Below are 18,993 nucleotides of genomic sequence, written 5' to 3'. Positions count from 1 at the left end.
ACCTCCCTGTGAATAAGGAACATTAACCCCCCCTTACAATGAAAAGTAGCTCTGCTCCTTGGAAACCTTAGATGCTGCTCCTTTTCAGGCACGGGGAGAAAGGAATTCTTCTCCAGTAGTCACAAAACCACCAAACCCACAGCCACAGGGTGGCCCCAGGACTTACCTCCTCCTGTTGAATGTGTGTGTTTGCGGCCCTGTGGTTTTTCAGTGGAGCAGACCACAGTCCAGTCATCCTGAGCACACATTACATCTTCACCTCACTGCTGAAAGGCCTTTCCTGGTGAGTAGGGGCTGAAATTCTAGAACTGCACTTGCATTTTTACTGCCATTGTTTAGAGAGCTTGTGAAGAGTATACGTATTAGGAATTGCAAGAAGGGTTTACACAGATACACCCATGCCCAGTGCAAAACTGCAAGTACCGAACTGGAAGAGTCACCATCCCAGACGCTAAGAAATTAAACCCATGCTACAAAATTCCCAAATGGAAGGACCAAGATGCACTTCTAAAATACTACTGACCCCAAGACTGGTGCAGGAATAGTGGTGGGACGAGACGGAGGAGGAAAATAAAACATGAGGCCAGAGTCTGTAGCATAGCTCATTTTATTGTTTAAACAGTTTTTGCATAGGAAATATATCTGCTTCCAGTAATTGACTGCAGTATGAGCAGCTGCTAGCAGTATAGGCTGGATATAACAGTAACAATCACATTAAGTCAAGCTTGATTTACACCAGTTTAAAACTTGTGGCAATTGAGTTCATTTGCAACCCACAAAAAGTACCCAAAGAACATTATCCTCCAACCGGGCACAATAAAACCTTCGCTAACATTCTGGCCCCTTCTGAGGCTGATCCCAGCGGTCTGAATGCCAGAAATTAAGTAACTGTCATATAATACATCCTACTGCTAAAGGTTTGTTACACGGAGATTGTGCATGTGCCTCTTTTTTGAAAAATTTAATTAAAACACAAGGTTCTGTAATTATGGCCCATGAGGACAAAATGCCAAAAGTTTTAAAATGGATCAACCCTGGTGTGTAGCTAGCAAGCAATAACTGACTACTCGTCACCTACAGTTGTACTAAATGTATCTAAAGAAACACACAGTCCTACAAAAGTTGTTCTCAGAGAAATATCATTGAGGTGGGGGCACCTCTTCCCAGGATGCTAAAAGTTCTATATGATATAAGCACAAATTAACAGCTTGATGAAGACATAATCTACTGCAGCTTTGAGAAGCCTATTCCTGGGATGGAGTTACCCCTCACATTCTACAATGTTGTAGAGATATTTTTTTTTTCCAAGAAAATGTCATTTGAAACATATTTACAACTGAACTCAACAGAGACTGTGAAATTGAACAGGCACTGCTCATTTGTTTGAGTTTTTTGGTAAACATTTTGCTGGTTTTTTTTTTGTTTTGTTTTGTTTGTTTCTTTCTCGTTTTGCATCAACTTTTTTCAGTCCATGCAACTTCAATGCCCTCGATGAAGAATGCATAATAAGCCATACTTCTTGAAAAAAAAAAAAAAAAGACTTCCTTCTGCATAAAAAGATATATTTGCCACATCAGTCCCTGTAGCAGTTTTCAAAACCATTCTGTCAAAAATACAGTAATACAAGACCGGCTTTAGTGTCACCAGCTCACACTGTCTTCTGTGTACATAGGCCACCATTTATTACCGGTACTGATCATGCAATAAAAGTTATCAGAGGCTGGGGCTGGCGTGCTGGTAGGCTAGTGCCACTGAAGCCTTTTCACAATCTCAACATACATTTGAATTGCAACACACAGATATTTCTAAAGAGTCTTAACTAGTGAACCCTTTTATTATTTAAAAAAAAAAAAAAACAAACTACTTACAACCATTGAAGAAAGAATTGCAACAACAACAACAACAAAAAGTAAAAATTGACCGTCTCCAACTTGTCCCCTTTGACTATATGAACAATGTCACCAACAGATCTGTGGCACGGACACAGTACAAAGAGTTGTCATGGCAATGAGTTTGGCTGATGCAAAGGTCATTGTGCAGGGTCAAAGGGCAAAAATCAGTGGTCCATGTTACCCCCCAACTGCAGTGCTCCACCCCACCCACACAATTTCATAAGGAATTAGAAAAAAACAGGGGAACTACCAGAAAGTGCAAAAAATGAAGAAGGCAGCTTTCAGCTCCTTCAGCATGGAGTAGAACATTCAATTTTAAGCTTTTACTATTGAACTTGAATAGCCTGCACATTAAAAAAAAAAAAAAAAGTTTTCTATAGAAACCCAATTTTTTAAAGTCCAGGAAGCATGCAGCTGGTTAATGTTAACCAAAGACCTTGACAGGAACATGTAAACTATATTGAATGTCATGCTTGGGGCCTATCTGCCAGCAATATTGTAGTTGTTTCGTTAAAAATGAATACTGTACACTGAATATGGGATAACTTTCTGCAGCCTTCATCGTTTCACACGATACATAGAGTTTGAATCTAGGTAAAGAACATATGTCCTGGTGTCACTCTGCTGAAATGTCCCTGTGCAATCTCTTTTGTTGAGTCCTTATGAAGCTACAAGTCACAAATCCAAGATTCTGCTCCCTGAGGACACGTTATGTGAGACATAGCACTGTTTTGTCATTTTCTGCCTATCCTGAATGCTCTGTGAAACAACCTTAAATACCATCACGTAACAATCACAAAAACTTTTGCTAAAGGCCGTTTATACTAATAAAAAGACAGTGGTGCTTCCGACATTCTGAAATGCTCTGAAAACCAACTTTTCCAATACTAAATACAACAAAATAACCTTCATAAAATATAACTTTTCTCCATTTACACTTTTTAAAGGATTAGTATCCTATGCTTTTCAAGCACAGGAATCTGTGAAATAACTCCTAACATGGACAGATTTTTTTTCTTTTTTAATACATAACTTAAGAGCCTGGAGAGTTTTAACTCAAGTCCAGTCTCCAAACAAGGAATATTCTTGTTTACTTTAAAAATGGAAACAACATATAGTTCCATTATAATTGTTAAAAAGTTAGCTTTACAAACATGGGAATTTTAATTTAAAAAAAAATTCTTAACAAAACTATACAGTGTACAAATTACTGTCTACAAGGTAGGCGGTTTGTGAAGAAGACCTTTCGCTCTTCTTGCTACTCGCAGCTTCACAGATTCATTCACATATTTTTTTTTAAATGGAGCTGCCCACCCGAACATTACCCCATAACTATATTGCTATAATTACGATTTTTGCCATGTCTTTATGTACAGTCTCCTTCACTGCCTTATTCTTTTCTTCTCCTTAGACAAGCCCTCAAACGCTCATGTTACTCCAGAGGAAACACTTCAGAGGCACTGTGAGGGGTGGGCTGCAAAGCAACGCAAGGAAAGTTGAACAGTGCCATGGAGCCAGGGGCTGGAGACGCCACCCCCTACTGATGCCCTTGGGTGACCTTCACCATCCTGTAGCTCTGCAATTCTGGGGAGGGGAGGGGCGTGCAAGACCTGCAAGAGGGGGGCCCTTAGTCACAAGATACTTCCTGGTAAAAAGAGAAGGAGGCCAAAATGGATTTGAGATTATATAGAGAGTAGGATCTTTTTAAAGAGTTTTATCTCAAAGGGAAGGGAGAAAAAAAATGATTTTAAAAAAAGCAACACTTGAACTAGGCTTTTGTATTCAAGAGGCAGGCAGGAATACCCACAGTGTGTAACTTATGCAGCTAGAGCTGCTCATTCACTGGCAAAAATTTTAAAAAAGAGAGCAAGTCTGCTCTTAAAAAAATACTGTGTGTCCTGTGAGGTGAATTTGTTCACCTATTAGGTTGGAGACCTGAAGAGCTTGGCTGAGATGATCTGTTTTCTACCAGGGCAAGTCATCACAAAAATGACTGAACTTACTTTTGAACTTGCACTGCCATGATCCTGCTGTGCTTTTCAGCATTGGGGCTATCAAACTGAATGGGCTAATCAAATACAATTCTCAGGCCCGTAAGCATTGTTCTAAAGTCTTCATCATTAAATGATATGCTGTGAGAACAATAGACAGTTTATTTTATTAGGCCATGGCCTGGGGGAAGGGGGTCAGGGGGCTCCTCATGGCAGCCCACCATGCGTCACTAATTCTAAAAGAGTTTCCTTCTAGTAATGAATTCCCTCAATGGAACTGGGGGGCAGTTGGGAGAAGTAAAGTAGAACCAGCCTCCATTCACCCTCTAGCCCTCCCGGGAAATTAAATCCAATATATATTTGAGGTACCATCCCTTAAAAAAAAAAAAAAAAATCCCATCAGCCTCTAATGGGCTTAATTCATCCACAGGAAAATTCATTTCTTAAAATTCAGTATTTCCCTTCTGCTCGGGTTCTCAGTTTAAAAGGGCAGGTAAAATGAAAACATAACAAGACTTATTTATTTATTTTTGTTGTTCTTTAAAAATTGAACTTTGATGTTAATCAAAGTTAGAAGTCCAAATACATTTAATAATAGCAACCCTCTGTTCAATCTTCTGGATATTTAAATAATATATCTTTTTTTCCAAGCGTACTACCATCCACTTGAAGTAGTGAGACACAGGTAAATCACAGACTACTGTTCACAAAATGAAATGGGGAAGAGAAGTGGTGGGGAAAGGATATGGGAGCACCCCCTCCAGCAGGATGGCAGATTTTAGAGGAGAAAGTAGACTCAGGTGTTACACCCCTAAAGTCGAAACATCTGCTAAATGTACTTCTCAACAACTATCTTTGCCAAATATGAGACAGGCTCATTCTCCACTGTGGATCCGAAACTTTCAAGAAAAACGACCACCCCCAACAACAACAACAGAAAGATAAGACCATTTGTTTTAAGCCAAGTCTGCCTCCAGGAGAACTGGTTGTGTTCACTTGTTCTTACTCGTTTGTTGTTATGAAAACCAGAAATGAGTTCAGCTTGCACCCCAGGTGGGGAGTTCGAGAGGGGGAAACCTGTGTTTAAGTTGAAGTTTGTCACAGTAGGCAGAACAGTCGCTTTGCAGCCCAGGCCCATCTCAGGGTGCACTGCTTCACAGCTACACTGTAAAGTGTTAAAAATCCTCCCACCCACCCCAGAATATATATATATGTATATTAAAAAAAATCCCCTGTCCATCTCTCAGTACACAAAAGGACCTCATCACACTGCAAAAATAGCAGTACCCACTTTGGTCAATTAAAACAAACAAACAAACAAAAAAAGCATACATTATTTTTTTTTTAAATCTGTGTACTTACCTATATAACCAATACAGCTAAAAGCACTACCTACATAGGCAAAACTTGGTATTGCATAATTCGTATAAATTTGAAACCCCTCCCCCCCAAATATTAATTGGAAGATGAAAAACATGAAAGGTTAATAGAAAAAACACCAAAATACTGAAAATATTGCTGGTCGATTACAATTTTTAAGCGGCAACTATACACAGCCATGATATGCTTTATAAATGTGAGATAAAGGTATAACTGTCTAAAAAATCCATGATGTCACACATTTTTCTTCGTCTGGAGTACAAAATATTTTGTCATAAAAATGGTAAAGATTTAAAATGATAATAAATGCAGCAAAACAAGTGTAGTGATGTCACTTTTTTGTGTTTTTTTTGTAGTTTTTTTTTTTTTGTCTTTTGTTTTTTAGATTTCAAGGCAAGGCACGTAATGTGGACATTATATCTTCGTGCAAATTAGGATTACTGGAAAGAGTATTTTTAATTAAAATTTTAAGAGACATAGAGGCAAAAATGTGTCTGCCCATGCACACTACAGATCTGTCAATACAAGAAGTTTGTTGAACAAGGCTAATGTCTGAAAGCACCATGCAAGTATTCAGCACCCTGATTACATCTGTTTTCTCAAGAGTGCGTTTTTACATCCTACACCCTGGCATTCCCAGTTTGTAAACCGTAAGCTTTACCCTTGTGACATGGATTTGCCTGCCTCTTTGTCTCTAGAATGCAGATTTTACAGAACCTTTTGTACACCCTATGGGTTCTTGATGCAACCAGTAATTTTAAATAAATAAATTCTACCTCCAAGGAGGCTGCAGCTAAACCAACATAAGTGCTGTGTTTTCATTAAATTTTTTTTTTCCCTCAAGCACATGATTTGTCTTGATTTAATGCCTTTTTACTGCCCTCAAAAACTGAGGGGAAAATAAATTCGTTCAAAATTCTCTTAAATTCTTTTTAATCCCCTCAATTTAGAGTCCAAGGGCTGAAGGACTTATAATCATGATTCCCCTTTAGATATAAATTTATAAATTGCACTTGCCTCTGTTAAGTGTTTCTTTTGTGGGGAAAATATTATATTAATTTTTACTGTTGCATGCAGAGATAACACTTCACCTACAAAGAGGCATTTCTTCCATAGAGCCTTTTGTGTTCAAACTGTTTTTTTTTTTTCTTTTTTCTTTTTTTCCTTTTTTTTTTCTTTTTTTCCTCTTTTTTTCTTTTTTTTTTTTTTAAGATTTCAAACTGGGTTACACACTGGAAAAGGCTGGGTTAAGGGCCAAAATTTAATAAATCTGTACTGATAACTAAAGGCTACAGAGATTTCTTATATATTTCTTTTAACTTTTAGAAATCAGAGTGCTTATAAAATGGCTGGCTCATGGCTCTGTCACGCCCAGCACCTCTGATGCCGCCTCCTAGCCTTCGTTGGTGAGATAACCAGGAATAGTGATTCCATGCGTAAACAACAAGATACTAAACCAATAAAACTAGCTTATCATGCAAATATTAAGGCATCTAGAAAGTCAGTTAAAATATATTGTCATAGAGACAGAACATCTATTTCCCAGCGGACTTCATGTAACAAAGGCTACTTTGCAGGGGCTGCGAACTACCATCAGTGAAATACCATCGACCCTTTTTACGTCATTACAGTTTCAACCTTAAGGGAATTAGTGATTGTAAGTGCTGCGATTGCTGGTCTATTATCTTCTTTCTTCAGTTTCCTTCCTTTCTCCCTTTTTGTTTTGTTTGTTTTGTCCAGTCTTCCTCTTTTCCTTTTTTTAAAAAAAAATTCTTAAACTAGTGTTGTATTTCATTTTTTCCCCTCAGTTGCTTGTTTCTGCTTGAAGGAAAGGTTCTCCGATTATGTTCAAACCGTAATTTTGGACATTTGCCGGTAGGATGGGTGTCCTATTTGATACTTGGAAAGGAACCAAGCTAGCCCAGGTACCAGGACTGTCGGCAGGAAGGGGGCAGAAGAGGGGCAGGAGGGAGGGAAGAGAAAAAGAAAAAAATACGTTAAAATCTATAACAATATTAGAGACATAAATTCCATAGGCATCAAATTACTACTATAACTTTTCCAAATTAGAGTCTAATATGAGATACATGTGCTTATAAATTATACATATTATGCATATATAAACTACATGGTCTATTTCTCTTACAGATGCTAAGACTATTGTGAGGCAGAAAATATCTCAAGTAAGACTCATCCACAGGTAAACTCTAATTGACTGAGAGAGCATATTCTTCCTAAAATATTTGGTCCGTTTTGATGTAAATATAGTATGATTTTCTGTCAAGAAGAAAAGAGCAAATCTACAACAGTATCGATATACTTTGCAAGTTATATTCTGATCTTGTTTTAATTCACAACAGTTGTGATGTATTTCAGTCTTTTTACCTGCCTATATTTACCAGCCATATTGAAAATGATTCCTTTTCCCTCAAAATAAGAGAAAGTATATTTTCCAGGAAGGCCGGTGCATAATACTTAGTTTGAAGCTGACACCAGAAACCTTTTCCTCCCTGTCAGTCATGTTTCCACACCCCAGCTGCTCTGAGTTTGGGAGTTGGGAGAGGGGTGTGGGTAGAGCTCCACAGGGAGTAAGCAGAGGAGAGTCTTGCCCGTCTCCAACTGACTCTAATTTCACCTATGCTGTATTTGGGGTTATTTAAAACAAAAAATTTTGAAAAACAGTTGTCTAATTGCTACTGGCATTAGTTCAATTCAGTTCAGTTGCTCAATCGTGTCTGACTCTTTGCGACTCCATGACTGCAACACACCAGGCTTCCCTGTCCATCACCAGTTCCCGGAGTTTGCTACTGGCATAATCCCTCATTAAACAAATATCACATAGAGGAAAATAACACAAGACCTACATATCATAGATAACCCCATACCATACATTTCGAGTATACCTAACCAGACGCATTGTTAGTTTCAATATTCAACTTGGAGTGAATGTCAGTTAAGTAACAGCTGCACAAATAATCATGAACCAAGAAAACACCCAACTGACAATTCCATACCCAGTTTTATCATGGTCTGGCATGGAAACACAACTTCAGTGTTTTAAATTTAATTGATCCTCTAAATTTAATTTACATTCTTTTCTTTATTTTTAGAAGCAAGAAGTGAGATGGATTCTACTACTGTAGCTATCAAGCTAGACATCCTCATTTTTTTCATGTTTGAATTCCAAAGGTACAAAAACCTTTATGGAATATTAACTTGAAGAAACAATTTCCCTACCCACCCACCCCCACAAAGAAAAAGCTTGGATTAAAACAAAAGAACTTGGTATGTAACTTTTTTTAATCTCATGATACTTTTAAAGAAATAATTAGGCTTATTATTACATGTCTAGGTACATACTTCTGAGTTAATATTTTAATAGGAAAAACTTCACAGTAACCTTTTATGCTCAAAGGATTTTGTGATTAGACTATGAGCTCCATAAAAACAAAGTTCATTTCTCTTTTTGTTCTCCGTCTAACACAGTACTTAGTACATTATAGGTGCTCAATACTTTTTGGATAAACAAGCAAATCAATTAAATATTCCAAATCACACCCAACTATTTATTTTCTAAAAGTGTTGCTCATAATCACATAGTTTCATGAGTACATTGCAATTTGGCCCCCTATGATAAGAAAACTGGCATCTCTGGACTTAGAATGAGAGATGTTGCATATTAACAAAAATTAACTATGCAGGAGTAACCAAATAATACTTGAAACCAAAAACTGACACTAAAAAGATATGTCATCATCAGATGAAAAATCATAATTCTACAGAATAAAAAGTTGTTATTGAAACTTTTTCTAAGAGACTTAATTGTTTTCACATATTTCTTTCTTCCCACACACATCTTCAACAAGTATTTCTGCACTTTGCATCACTGATTGGGAAGAGTGTTACATGACACATTATTAAATATTTTTCCTCTACTGTCCTTCTACTGTACTTAGTTATATAGTACTACAATAGCTCTACCTCGTATCATAATTATCTGTACCTATGATTATCTTACTGACTGAAAGGTAAGATCTGTAAAGAAAATTACCTTATCAATCCTCATTACTGGCCATAGCTGATGCTAATCATTTCTTAACAAATAAATGACAAAAATGGATCTCCTTATTTTTTAACCTAAAGCATGAAGCATGTATGAAAAACAAAAAGACTAGCTCAAATGGATAATCCTTGACAGTAAAAGACAATGTCAACAACAAGTGAATCACTTTGCAAAATTAATGAGTCCCAAATTAAATGGGCTCTAGGAAGTCATTTAGAAACTACATACTTTAGGAAAATAAAGTGTATTTTAATGCTTGAAAATAGATGTGGCTCTTAAATGGAGAAGTTTACCAATTAATGGCAGAAAAGATAAAAATTCAGGGTTTAATTTGCAATAGCTTTCTTACTCAGTTCTTTAGAAAAGACATGTATTGTTACCTTTGGAAAATCCTCAATAAAAATAAATAGATGCTAGTGACTAAAAGGACTCTTGCTGCAGAATATCTAACAAATTCAATTTAGATGTTTATTTAAACCTTTCAAACCTCCCATCCTACGTTATGACCATGTCAAAATTGCAGTGTGTGATATATTTGTCAATACTGTTTATGAGTCTTTGGGGAGAAATAAATCTCAGACATTAACACTGTGCAGACCCCATATATGAGTTTATAAGTCTCTTATTGCCAATTTGGAGGTTAAACTCAAAATTATAAGCACAGATATTTTTAGAACTTTTTGGTAGTACCATTGAAAAAAATCTGGTAAAACTAATTCAAAGATTATAATAAAGGAAAATGTTTAATCAAACAAAATAACCTAGATCATTTAATTTCAAAAAACAATGCCTCAAATTGTACAGTATTTTGGGTAAAAAGGTAACAGTGCTTTTTAAATATCAACTCTCTCTACATAAGTCAATGCCGATAATCACCAGAATGTATAAAATAAACACACTTTCATATTTATGTACATATACCAACTAGTTATATGTAAAATGCTTACTGATTTTAATTCCTAATAGAATGAAAATTATATGGAATTTAATTTTCAATCCAATAATCTGTGTCTCTATTAAGAGATAAGAATATAATTGAAAGATTTCAAAATATTCAAAGTCAAATTAAGCCTTTCAGCAGTATATCTTCAAGCACGCACATACTTGGACTTCATTAAATTTTCCATTGCCAAATCACCTTTTTTTTTAAAAGGCAAACAGAAGATGAGCATGACTGAAAGCACATCTTTAAAATATATATATACCTGCCATATTAGTAAAAGAAAAAAAAAATAATACAAGCACTTCGTGCAAAAATCAGGCACCAAAAAAAAAAAGGCCCCAAAGATTTTGACAATACCATAACACACAGCAGAATTCATGCTAATGACTCCTACTCTATATATGCTCTCAGTATGTATTGAGATATTTCGTTAAAAATGAATTAAAAGTTAAATAAAAATTCTTAAAAACAATTCAATACATCTGACCTCACGGGTAATATTTTCATATGCTTCTGGTTAAATACACGATGTGGTTGGTCCCCAGAGGGAAGAAGCAAACAAACAAATTACATTAATGGTAAGTGATGGTATGGCTTCATTTTATTCTGATCAGACTATCTCGGAAGCATTGTGTTTCTTCCCGGTATCACTCTTCAGGAGAAACAAACTGTACGGCATTACTTCGGTGAAAAAATACACCAAATTATATCATTTGAAAACAGGTAAAGGGAGACAGGCAAGACATGATAGTTGAGTTGAAAAGAAATATAGATATCTTCTACATGGTTCCAGTAGACAGAAGTAGCATAGAGGGAGAAACTTCCAGAAGATAATCATGCTGATGGCCTTCTATAAATAAGATATCATCATCTTGGGTGTTTCACACATCCTATGTCACTTAATCTTCTTAGTGAATTATCGACATTGCCATCATTATCCCCTTTTCACAGATGAGAAAGTTGAGGCTTAAACTCACCCAAAGTTACCCACCAACATCTCAGATGTGAATTAGTTCTATCTGATTCCCATGGCCGTTTAACTATTACATTGCTTCCCTGGGAAGTTAGACATTAACCAAACATTCAAAAGAACTCTTGAACACAGTTTTCTAAAGGCAAAACATATTCGCTTCAAGACACTGCTGGATTATAACCTGGCTAATATTGCAGCAGACTTGTGCACAGAACATATGGTTGGTCTAGGTGATCAAACAGCTCTGAAATTTGATATATCTATCTCCTTTGAAAACAAATCTAGTTGAAGTTCTATTAGAGTGAACTTATGGTGAGGATTAAGGAGGAAGAAGATACCCACTTCTTTTTAAAAATGATACACTTCTTATATATTTAAAATCCAGGACAAACTGGATAAAATTGTTAGTCTTTGCATCCAAAAGGAGTAAAGAGACAAAGAATTAAAGTGAGAACACTCCTTTGGGCAAGTCAAAAGTTGATGGTTGTGCTTTTTAAAAGTTATGCATTCTGTGACTGTGTATTCTAGGCCAAAAAGGATTAGGTTCTTAGCTTTTAACTTGGTAACAACCCAAGAACCATGGGTACAAAAAAAAAAACATATATGGAATCTAAGTTGAGTAAAGAACCAAAGACATAGGCTTCCTTCAATTATTCAAATTGAAGAACGGCAAATTTCAATACGCATCTGATAATGGGCTAGGCAACCCACGTGTCAAACATGTTATAAAATACCAAAGTATCCAGTGTTCTAATACTTTTGAGGGGACTAATCATACCGCCCATTCAGATTTTGCATGCTGATTTAATCCTAAGACTACCACATCTGCTTTAGAGATTGTACTCTTTCAAGAAGCTTAAAAAATATATTACAGGAATGAAGCACCGAGAACTGTATATACTCACACAGACCTAAACTATACCAGTAGCCACATTACTTATAGATAGCAATAAAAATAAGCAATGGCCCAGAAAGCAGGAGATAATAAGTAAAATAAATACTTTCATTTAAAAGCAAGATTTGCCCTTAGTTCCACTGTTCCTGTTTTAAATACCCCCAAGAAGGAAAGTTTATTATTTCCTTGGCTAAATGTTCCTAATTTTGTTTCCATAACATCAACACATAAGTATTAGTATCTCTCCCCAAATGCACAATAAACACTTTTCCTATTAACAGCTAAAATCTGCTGGAAAAACCAATCAAGAGCAGTATAATTAAGTATCAAGTCAGAAACCATGCTGTCCTGGATGTGTGCATTTGGACTGGCAGTTTATTTCGATATAATAGAAATGCTACAGACTATGTCTTGTGAAAAAAACCCACTTAGGCCAGGGGAAGGAATATAGGAGTGGTATTTAAGTACCCATATACTTACAGATTATTAAATTATTACATAAAAATAATATATCTAAGAATTCATTCATGTATTAGAGCAAAGAAAGCAGTATTTATTAAATATACCAGTTACTAGCATTTACAGAGTGTGTCCTATTTGCCAGGCATTGATCTACGTGCTAGAGCTAATTTAAAAGTTTTCAAATCTCATTATACATCTATAAGAAAAGTATGATTATTATTCTAACTTTACAGATGAGGAAACTGAAGCTGGAAAATTGTGTCTTGCCCAACTCCTGCTGTTAGGTTGTAGAAGCCAGAATTTGAAAGCTAGCAGTGCGGTCCAACATTCTTCCCCATTACACTTCACCTCATCTCCCTCTTTTGTGAAACATATTATTTATATTACTAAGCAAGAATTCATAATTTCCCTGAATTACACAAGAGATTTCTATTAATTAAGGTCCATATCATTTAGGCACAATGGAATTCCCTAAAAAGTATAACTTTTCAACACACAAAAAAGTGAATTTTATTTATCTAATTCAAGATGCTTTTCATCTGAGGACAACACTTGCATTTGTTGATGTATATACAGATGGTGCTGCATGTCTGTAAACTGCTTGCTTGCATTCCACTTCTGATGCATAAAACCAGAAGTAAAACATACAAAGTGCTTTACACAGGTCTTGGGTTTCTTCGATTTATTTCCCCATTTTTTAAGGATCATTATTACCATTGGAATGATCCTATTTGCATGCAAGATGATTTCTAATGATTGTTACTATTTGTAATAATCTGTATTGGAAAGCTCCCTGGCTGGTTCTTACCTGAACTGCAAAGTACTCTTGTGGGCTCTCTGGGAAACACCAAATATCATAAACTGCAGGTGGCTCATGGAATTATTCTAACTGCAAGCAATAGCACTTCATAGTAATGAAAGAGAAATGTATTTGTTTCTTAACTAAGTAGGTAAATAGCTTGCTTTATTGCTACTCTTTGGGGACCAACGATTTTGGAACATAACATATCAAATCGGTAGGCCATCAAAGCTCATTAATTTATATTCAGTTGTTTCAGATGTGTTTTGTTATCACGGCATGCTGGATGACATGTTAAATTTACCATGTGTGAGTACTAGCATTTTCTAAGTGAAATAATGGTATATGCTAGTGAAATATGTTATTTAATGAACAGCACAGGGCACGAAGAGTCCTTATGTATGCAGCCACTGCAGCTAAAGGTCTAATGTGCTCATTCTAATGTCTGTACCGTTAGTAAACAGCTCTTACAAAATCCTAGACCTTTCAACAAGGTAATCAATATACTTGAGAGTAATAAAAACTTATTTCATTAAAATGTTTAGCCACAAGTAAGAAAAACACTCTTCCCCTAAACCGGCCAAATTTAAAAAACAAAACTATGTTAGATACTTTCCGTGTTTTAGAACTGAAAATGGTAGAGAATCATTATTGTAAATAAATTACAGTATACAGATGCACATGTATATAACAATTTATGTAGCTGTGGGAGGTTTCAGCCAATTAAAAATATAGAATTATCAGGCTCAAAGTAGTTATTTGATCTCCTCCCATAGAGAATCCTGTGTGTGGATTTCCCTCCTCTTTCTCTAGTCTGTATTCCTCTCTGTCCCCGGCTCCTTTTCAGGGCTATTGTTACAAGTGCTACAGCCCCCTTATTAGCATATGTGAGTCTTCAACAGCAGACAAAATTCTCTACAAAAATAGTGCCTCCAAACAGTGTCTTTCACTAGAGAAAATCACCCTAGGCATACTAAATTAAATAGAAATGGAAGTTTTACACAAAAGCAAAATGTGATCCTTTTCCAGATGCTTTTCCTTTAAAAGCAAAAATCAGTGTTATTTGCACCATTTCACCTCTAAAAGAGAATCATTTTTTTTTTTGATATCAGAATTCTGAAGCATAAAATCACAAACGATTAAGGAATTTAACATGTTTTTATGTTATGCCTGCTGCTCTGTTCACATGTACAAAAAAACCTTCTGTCGTAAAACAAAAATTAACAAAGGAGAGAATAACTGTAAATTTCTACAATTTCTGAATATTCAAAATTTGTCTTCTTCAATGTCTTGAATTTTTGCCTTTTTCTCCTTTTGTAGTTTCTTATTACATTTATTACCCTGTTTACTCAATTCATACACTTTGTCATCTAAGTAAATATGACTAAAAACACACTGTATACCTCCTAATAACACTAGCAAACATGAGAATGAAAAAGGGAAGTTATTAAATGGTGCATTGGCCAGTGACAGAGCTTAATTTCTTGGGGAATTAATATATATGTAAATACGGCACTTTCCATTAAACATCTTCAAATAAAGTAGGTGTTTAATGTACTTCTTTCATCGCAAAGGGTTAATCAGCAAGGTTGACATTTGGGAATTTTCTGCATCATGCTCCTCCCTCTCCCCTAGTGCAGCCAAAAATCATCTGACAGGAAACGTAAGATTAAGTTTGTCCTACCTAAGCGAACAAAGAGTGCTCTGAACAGGCCACTCGTTTACTGCAGAGCGGGAACTTTTCTAATCCTGCTGGAATCTGCAGTGCTGCTCAGAAAATATCGTGGAAAAAGTTGTTTTCTTTCCTCTGACATCTTGTCTCTGGTCATCCCATTTCAGTCACACTGCAGATCCTGCTGCTTCTCCCATGAAGGTTAACGTAAAGCTCCAAACATAATCATGTGGAAAATGGACATTATTGATTCCTACGGTCCATTGTTCCCCTATCCTAAGTCCCTGAAGTTCAAGTTCAATCTGGAATTACATCATGTCTGGTTTCTCCTGGTTACCAGACGGCTTGAGACGTGACCACAGCTACAGAAAAAACAAACAGCCTTCTTCACGCTTCGGCTCCCCTATCGATTCAAACGTAAACTTTTTTTCTTTCTCTCAAGTATGCTTCAAGTATGGAGCATGGTTAATTTAGAGATTAAGTTCCAAATTAGATTATCTAATGGCATCTTAATGGATTGCTGACCCATTTCCTGTGGGATGGCAGCATGCAAGTCTGGCTGGAATACAATTAATTTCTTAGGAAGTCTTCTGAAGAGTTTCCTAGATAAAAAGGAAACGTTGTGTTGTGCAAATCTTTCTTTACAAATGGAGAAAGTTAGGCAAAACTGCAACAAATCCCCAATGTATTTTTCAACAGCCAGATTACAGATAACTGTGTGTGTATAAACACCAGATCAAGATTATTTTTAAGAATGCTCACACTTTAATTTTTGGGTTCCTAATAGGTGCAAATAATTTTCATGAAAACGTAGTAGTAATTCTTTTAAATAGAATATCCAAATACAAAGAGCAACAGTAGTTAGCAGCTCTAGCTCCCAAACAATGGTCATGTGCGATTTTGGCTTTTGCAAATTCCCCTCCTTGAACCGGATTCTCCCATTCAGCCACCTCCTTATCAGCATTTCTATCATAGTCCCAGAGTGGTGCTAGGGACCCAGAATGGTGTGTAAAAAGTTGAACATTTTGAATACACGTTAGAGCTGACAGCTGAAAAGGAAATTCAGCACTCTGAGAATAAAGCTCCCCCCCAGGAACTCCAGGAACAACCCAGCTGTTGTACTGTAGTTATGTGTCAAGATAACAAACTGAAAGCAGGAAATGCTAAGCTGGTGAATTTGTAGGGATGGTCTACAGCTAATGTGGAAATACAAGTTAACTCTTAACATTACCTAAAGCCAGGACAGGGGTTTGGGGGAGAATGGATACATGTATATGTATCCTTAAGTCCCCTCACTGTTTACCTGAAACTGTTCACAAGATTGTTAATCAGCTATATCCCAATACACTAAAATGTTTTTGGTGTTAAAGCCAGTACACACACCACCAGCATCACACACATGTCATATGTTTGTACATGACACATGTATACACACACACCCCACCCATGCATACATGTGCATGTACATGCACACCATTCATGCATACATGTTATATGCATATGTATATTTTACATACAAACATAATTTGCAACACAATAGTGAAAATTATTTTGTTTAAATATTCATTCTTAGGTCATTGAGGACATATTTTACAAAGAAATGTTTAAAGGATGAAGCAATGAAAATGGTACACGTTTGAGGAGAGGGTTTTGCAAATAGACTTAAATGTATGAAATGAATGCTATTATTCCTTCCTTTTTGCCCTCCTTCTCCTGACCAATCAGATCCAAATAATCTTTACTGGCTGCTAAATTTCTCCTGGGAAATCAAGCAACTCTCTAGAATTGCAGTAATAAACGACAATTTCTTACAAAAACATGTGTAAAGTCACTACAGAATGAAGTATTCAACTCATAGAAAGGAACTGCTAACACGTGTAACATGGAAAATAGCTGATAAAAGTCTCTTCGGTGCCATTCAATTATGGCATCAGCAGAAACACAAAAATCCCACCAATTATTTCAGTAAAATCTTCATTTATTCATTATTTCAGAGGCTGAGCAAATGGTTTGTGTAAACATATCCTTCAGTAACACGCACATGTTTATTTTAGCCATCTGAAGGCTGCTGCTATGTTTATAGAAGCCATCAGACACATACAGCCACTCACTTGTGGCTTTGCCTTTTCTTGAAAGAGGTGAAGGGGGAAAAGAGGGACTGAAACAATAAATCCAGTTTCTCTTTTGCATAAAGTACTCCCTCCAATGTTTTAAAATAACTTTTGTTTATATTATTCTTGGATTGTCCTGTGGCTTTCTTGTTCATTCAAATATATTGCTCTTTCATATTTGATAGTACAAGCTATGTTCTGGCTATAGCTTCAAGAAAGCAAGCCAGTTAGGGAGTTAACTGCTGTATTTGTTTATACCCACATAACTCACAGATGTAACAGTGTAATTTGTCCATATCAGAGGACAAAGCATAGACACAACAGTACTCTCATGAACAGCATAAGCAACTCATCACCTATTACCCTGCTAAGAGCTGAGCCCCTCCGGACTCATGCAGAAGTGAGCACTCTGCCAAGGGATTTCACTCTGGGTTAACTGCAGTACCTGACCTTTGAGTTAGGGGGGAAAAAATCACATTTTCAAGATGCAAGCAACACACACACACACACACACACAGCTCTCAAAATTCTAATGTCAAAACAACAAAACACCTTCAGGGTTGCAACTTAATAAGTCTGTGAAAACTTTCCAAAGGAGTCAGCTTCAGTTCTGAAGGGAATGTTTATACACTGGGATTGGGGGATGCATGGAGAGAGAAGAGGATGGAGGAAATCTTCCAGCTTTGATTTATGCTCGCATAGCTCCCTGGGCACTTACATTTTCAGTCTCGAGGAAGAAATTGCCTTTGACATGGAAACACCTCTACAGAAGGACGGGCACATGGACGGGCACAAGGAGGTGACCATGGACAGTGATTATACCAAGAAGATAATGGCAGCAAACAGCAATCAAAATAAAACCAAACACTTTCTTTGCCTCGTCCTCTGCTACTGCAAAGTCTCCAGGGATCCACAACAAAAATAACCTGATATTTTCTTTCTTCCATTAGGACAGAGGCAAATGATTTAATTTATTCAGATCCTTCGAAAGTTGTAGGAATGGCCTGAAGATTTTAGATGTCTGTTATCTACTTTAAAAGTAACAGCATTACAGACATTTCTGATTTTTTTTGATATCGTTTTTCAGAAAAAAAAACTATTATGCTTCATAAATAACTGCAAGACGCATATTATAAACCATGCATAAATTATGCATATGCTGTGCCACAGACATGGCCTATGTGTATGATCAAATACAGACTCTACTTGTGCCTATTTTGGATAAGTATAATAAAGCAAAGCAAGCTGCTGTCTCCTTTGAGTTCATTTATTCTGAACTGTAGGGTACTTATTTTAAGAATGGCGAGGGTGTGTATCAGTCATGTAGTGTCTGGGACTGCCCACCACAGCATTTCAATAAATACCTGTTGAATGTATGAACGTTTCCCCTGCTATAATCAATTATGCATCCCCTGAATCATGATAAAAAGGGAAGAAACAAACCAACTACACTTGTCAAGCTTTTTGAAGCATTAAGGCCATTCTACATATCATTATCTACTAATCCCCAAAAATTATTTTGGAGAGAAAAAATAAAATCTTAAATGACTTGGTTTTTTTCCTGAGTGATTATGACCTGAAGCTGATGACCACACCAACTTTTCACCAAGAAGGTGATGTGTAAGATGAATAAAGCTCTCTTAAGAAATGAGTTTGGTCATCATACTAATTCACTCCAGTCCCTGTGTTCTGCGATGATTCATTGTCCACTCACCTTTTCTTTTTGGGAACATCAGTTTTTGAGTTGAAACATTACTAGGACCCAGGTGCAGTTACATTTTAAGTCTCCAGCAATTTATACCCTCATTTCAC

General features: G+C 36.3%; 1 protein-coding gene across 9 annotated transcripts in view; it reads right to left on the bottom strand.

Annotated features, from left to right (window-relative positions):
* Nucleotides 1-589: 589 nt before the first annotated feature.
* The window catches only part of NFIB (nuclear factor I B), a 257,619-nt gene continuing 239,215 nt past the window's right edge, over nt 590-18,993 (bottom strand). For 8 of the 9 annotated variants that reach the window (XM_027549231.1, XM_027549222.1, XM_027549226.1 and 5 more), the window contains one exon: nt 590-7,197. In XM_027549231.1, the coding sequence (XP_027405032.1) occupies nt 7,180-7,197 (18 nt within the window). In that variant the 3' untranslated portion in view covers nt 590-7,179. The remainder of the gene's footprint in view (nt 7,198-18,993) is intronic. The other variant, XM_027549229.1, reaches the window with a different exon arrangement.

Source organism: Bos indicus x Bos taurus, chromosome 8, assembly GCF_003369695.1.
Source record: "Bos indicus x Bos taurus breed Angus x Brahman F1 hybrid chromosome 8, Bos_hybrid_MaternalHap_v2.0, whole genome shotgun sequence".
Taxonomy (NCBI): Eukaryota; Metazoa; Chordata; class Mammalia; order Artiodactyla; family Bovidae; genus Bos; species Bos indicus x Bos taurus.
The sequence above is the reverse complement of the archived record's forward strand: the minus strand, read 5'-3'. Positions and strand labels throughout refer to the sequence as shown.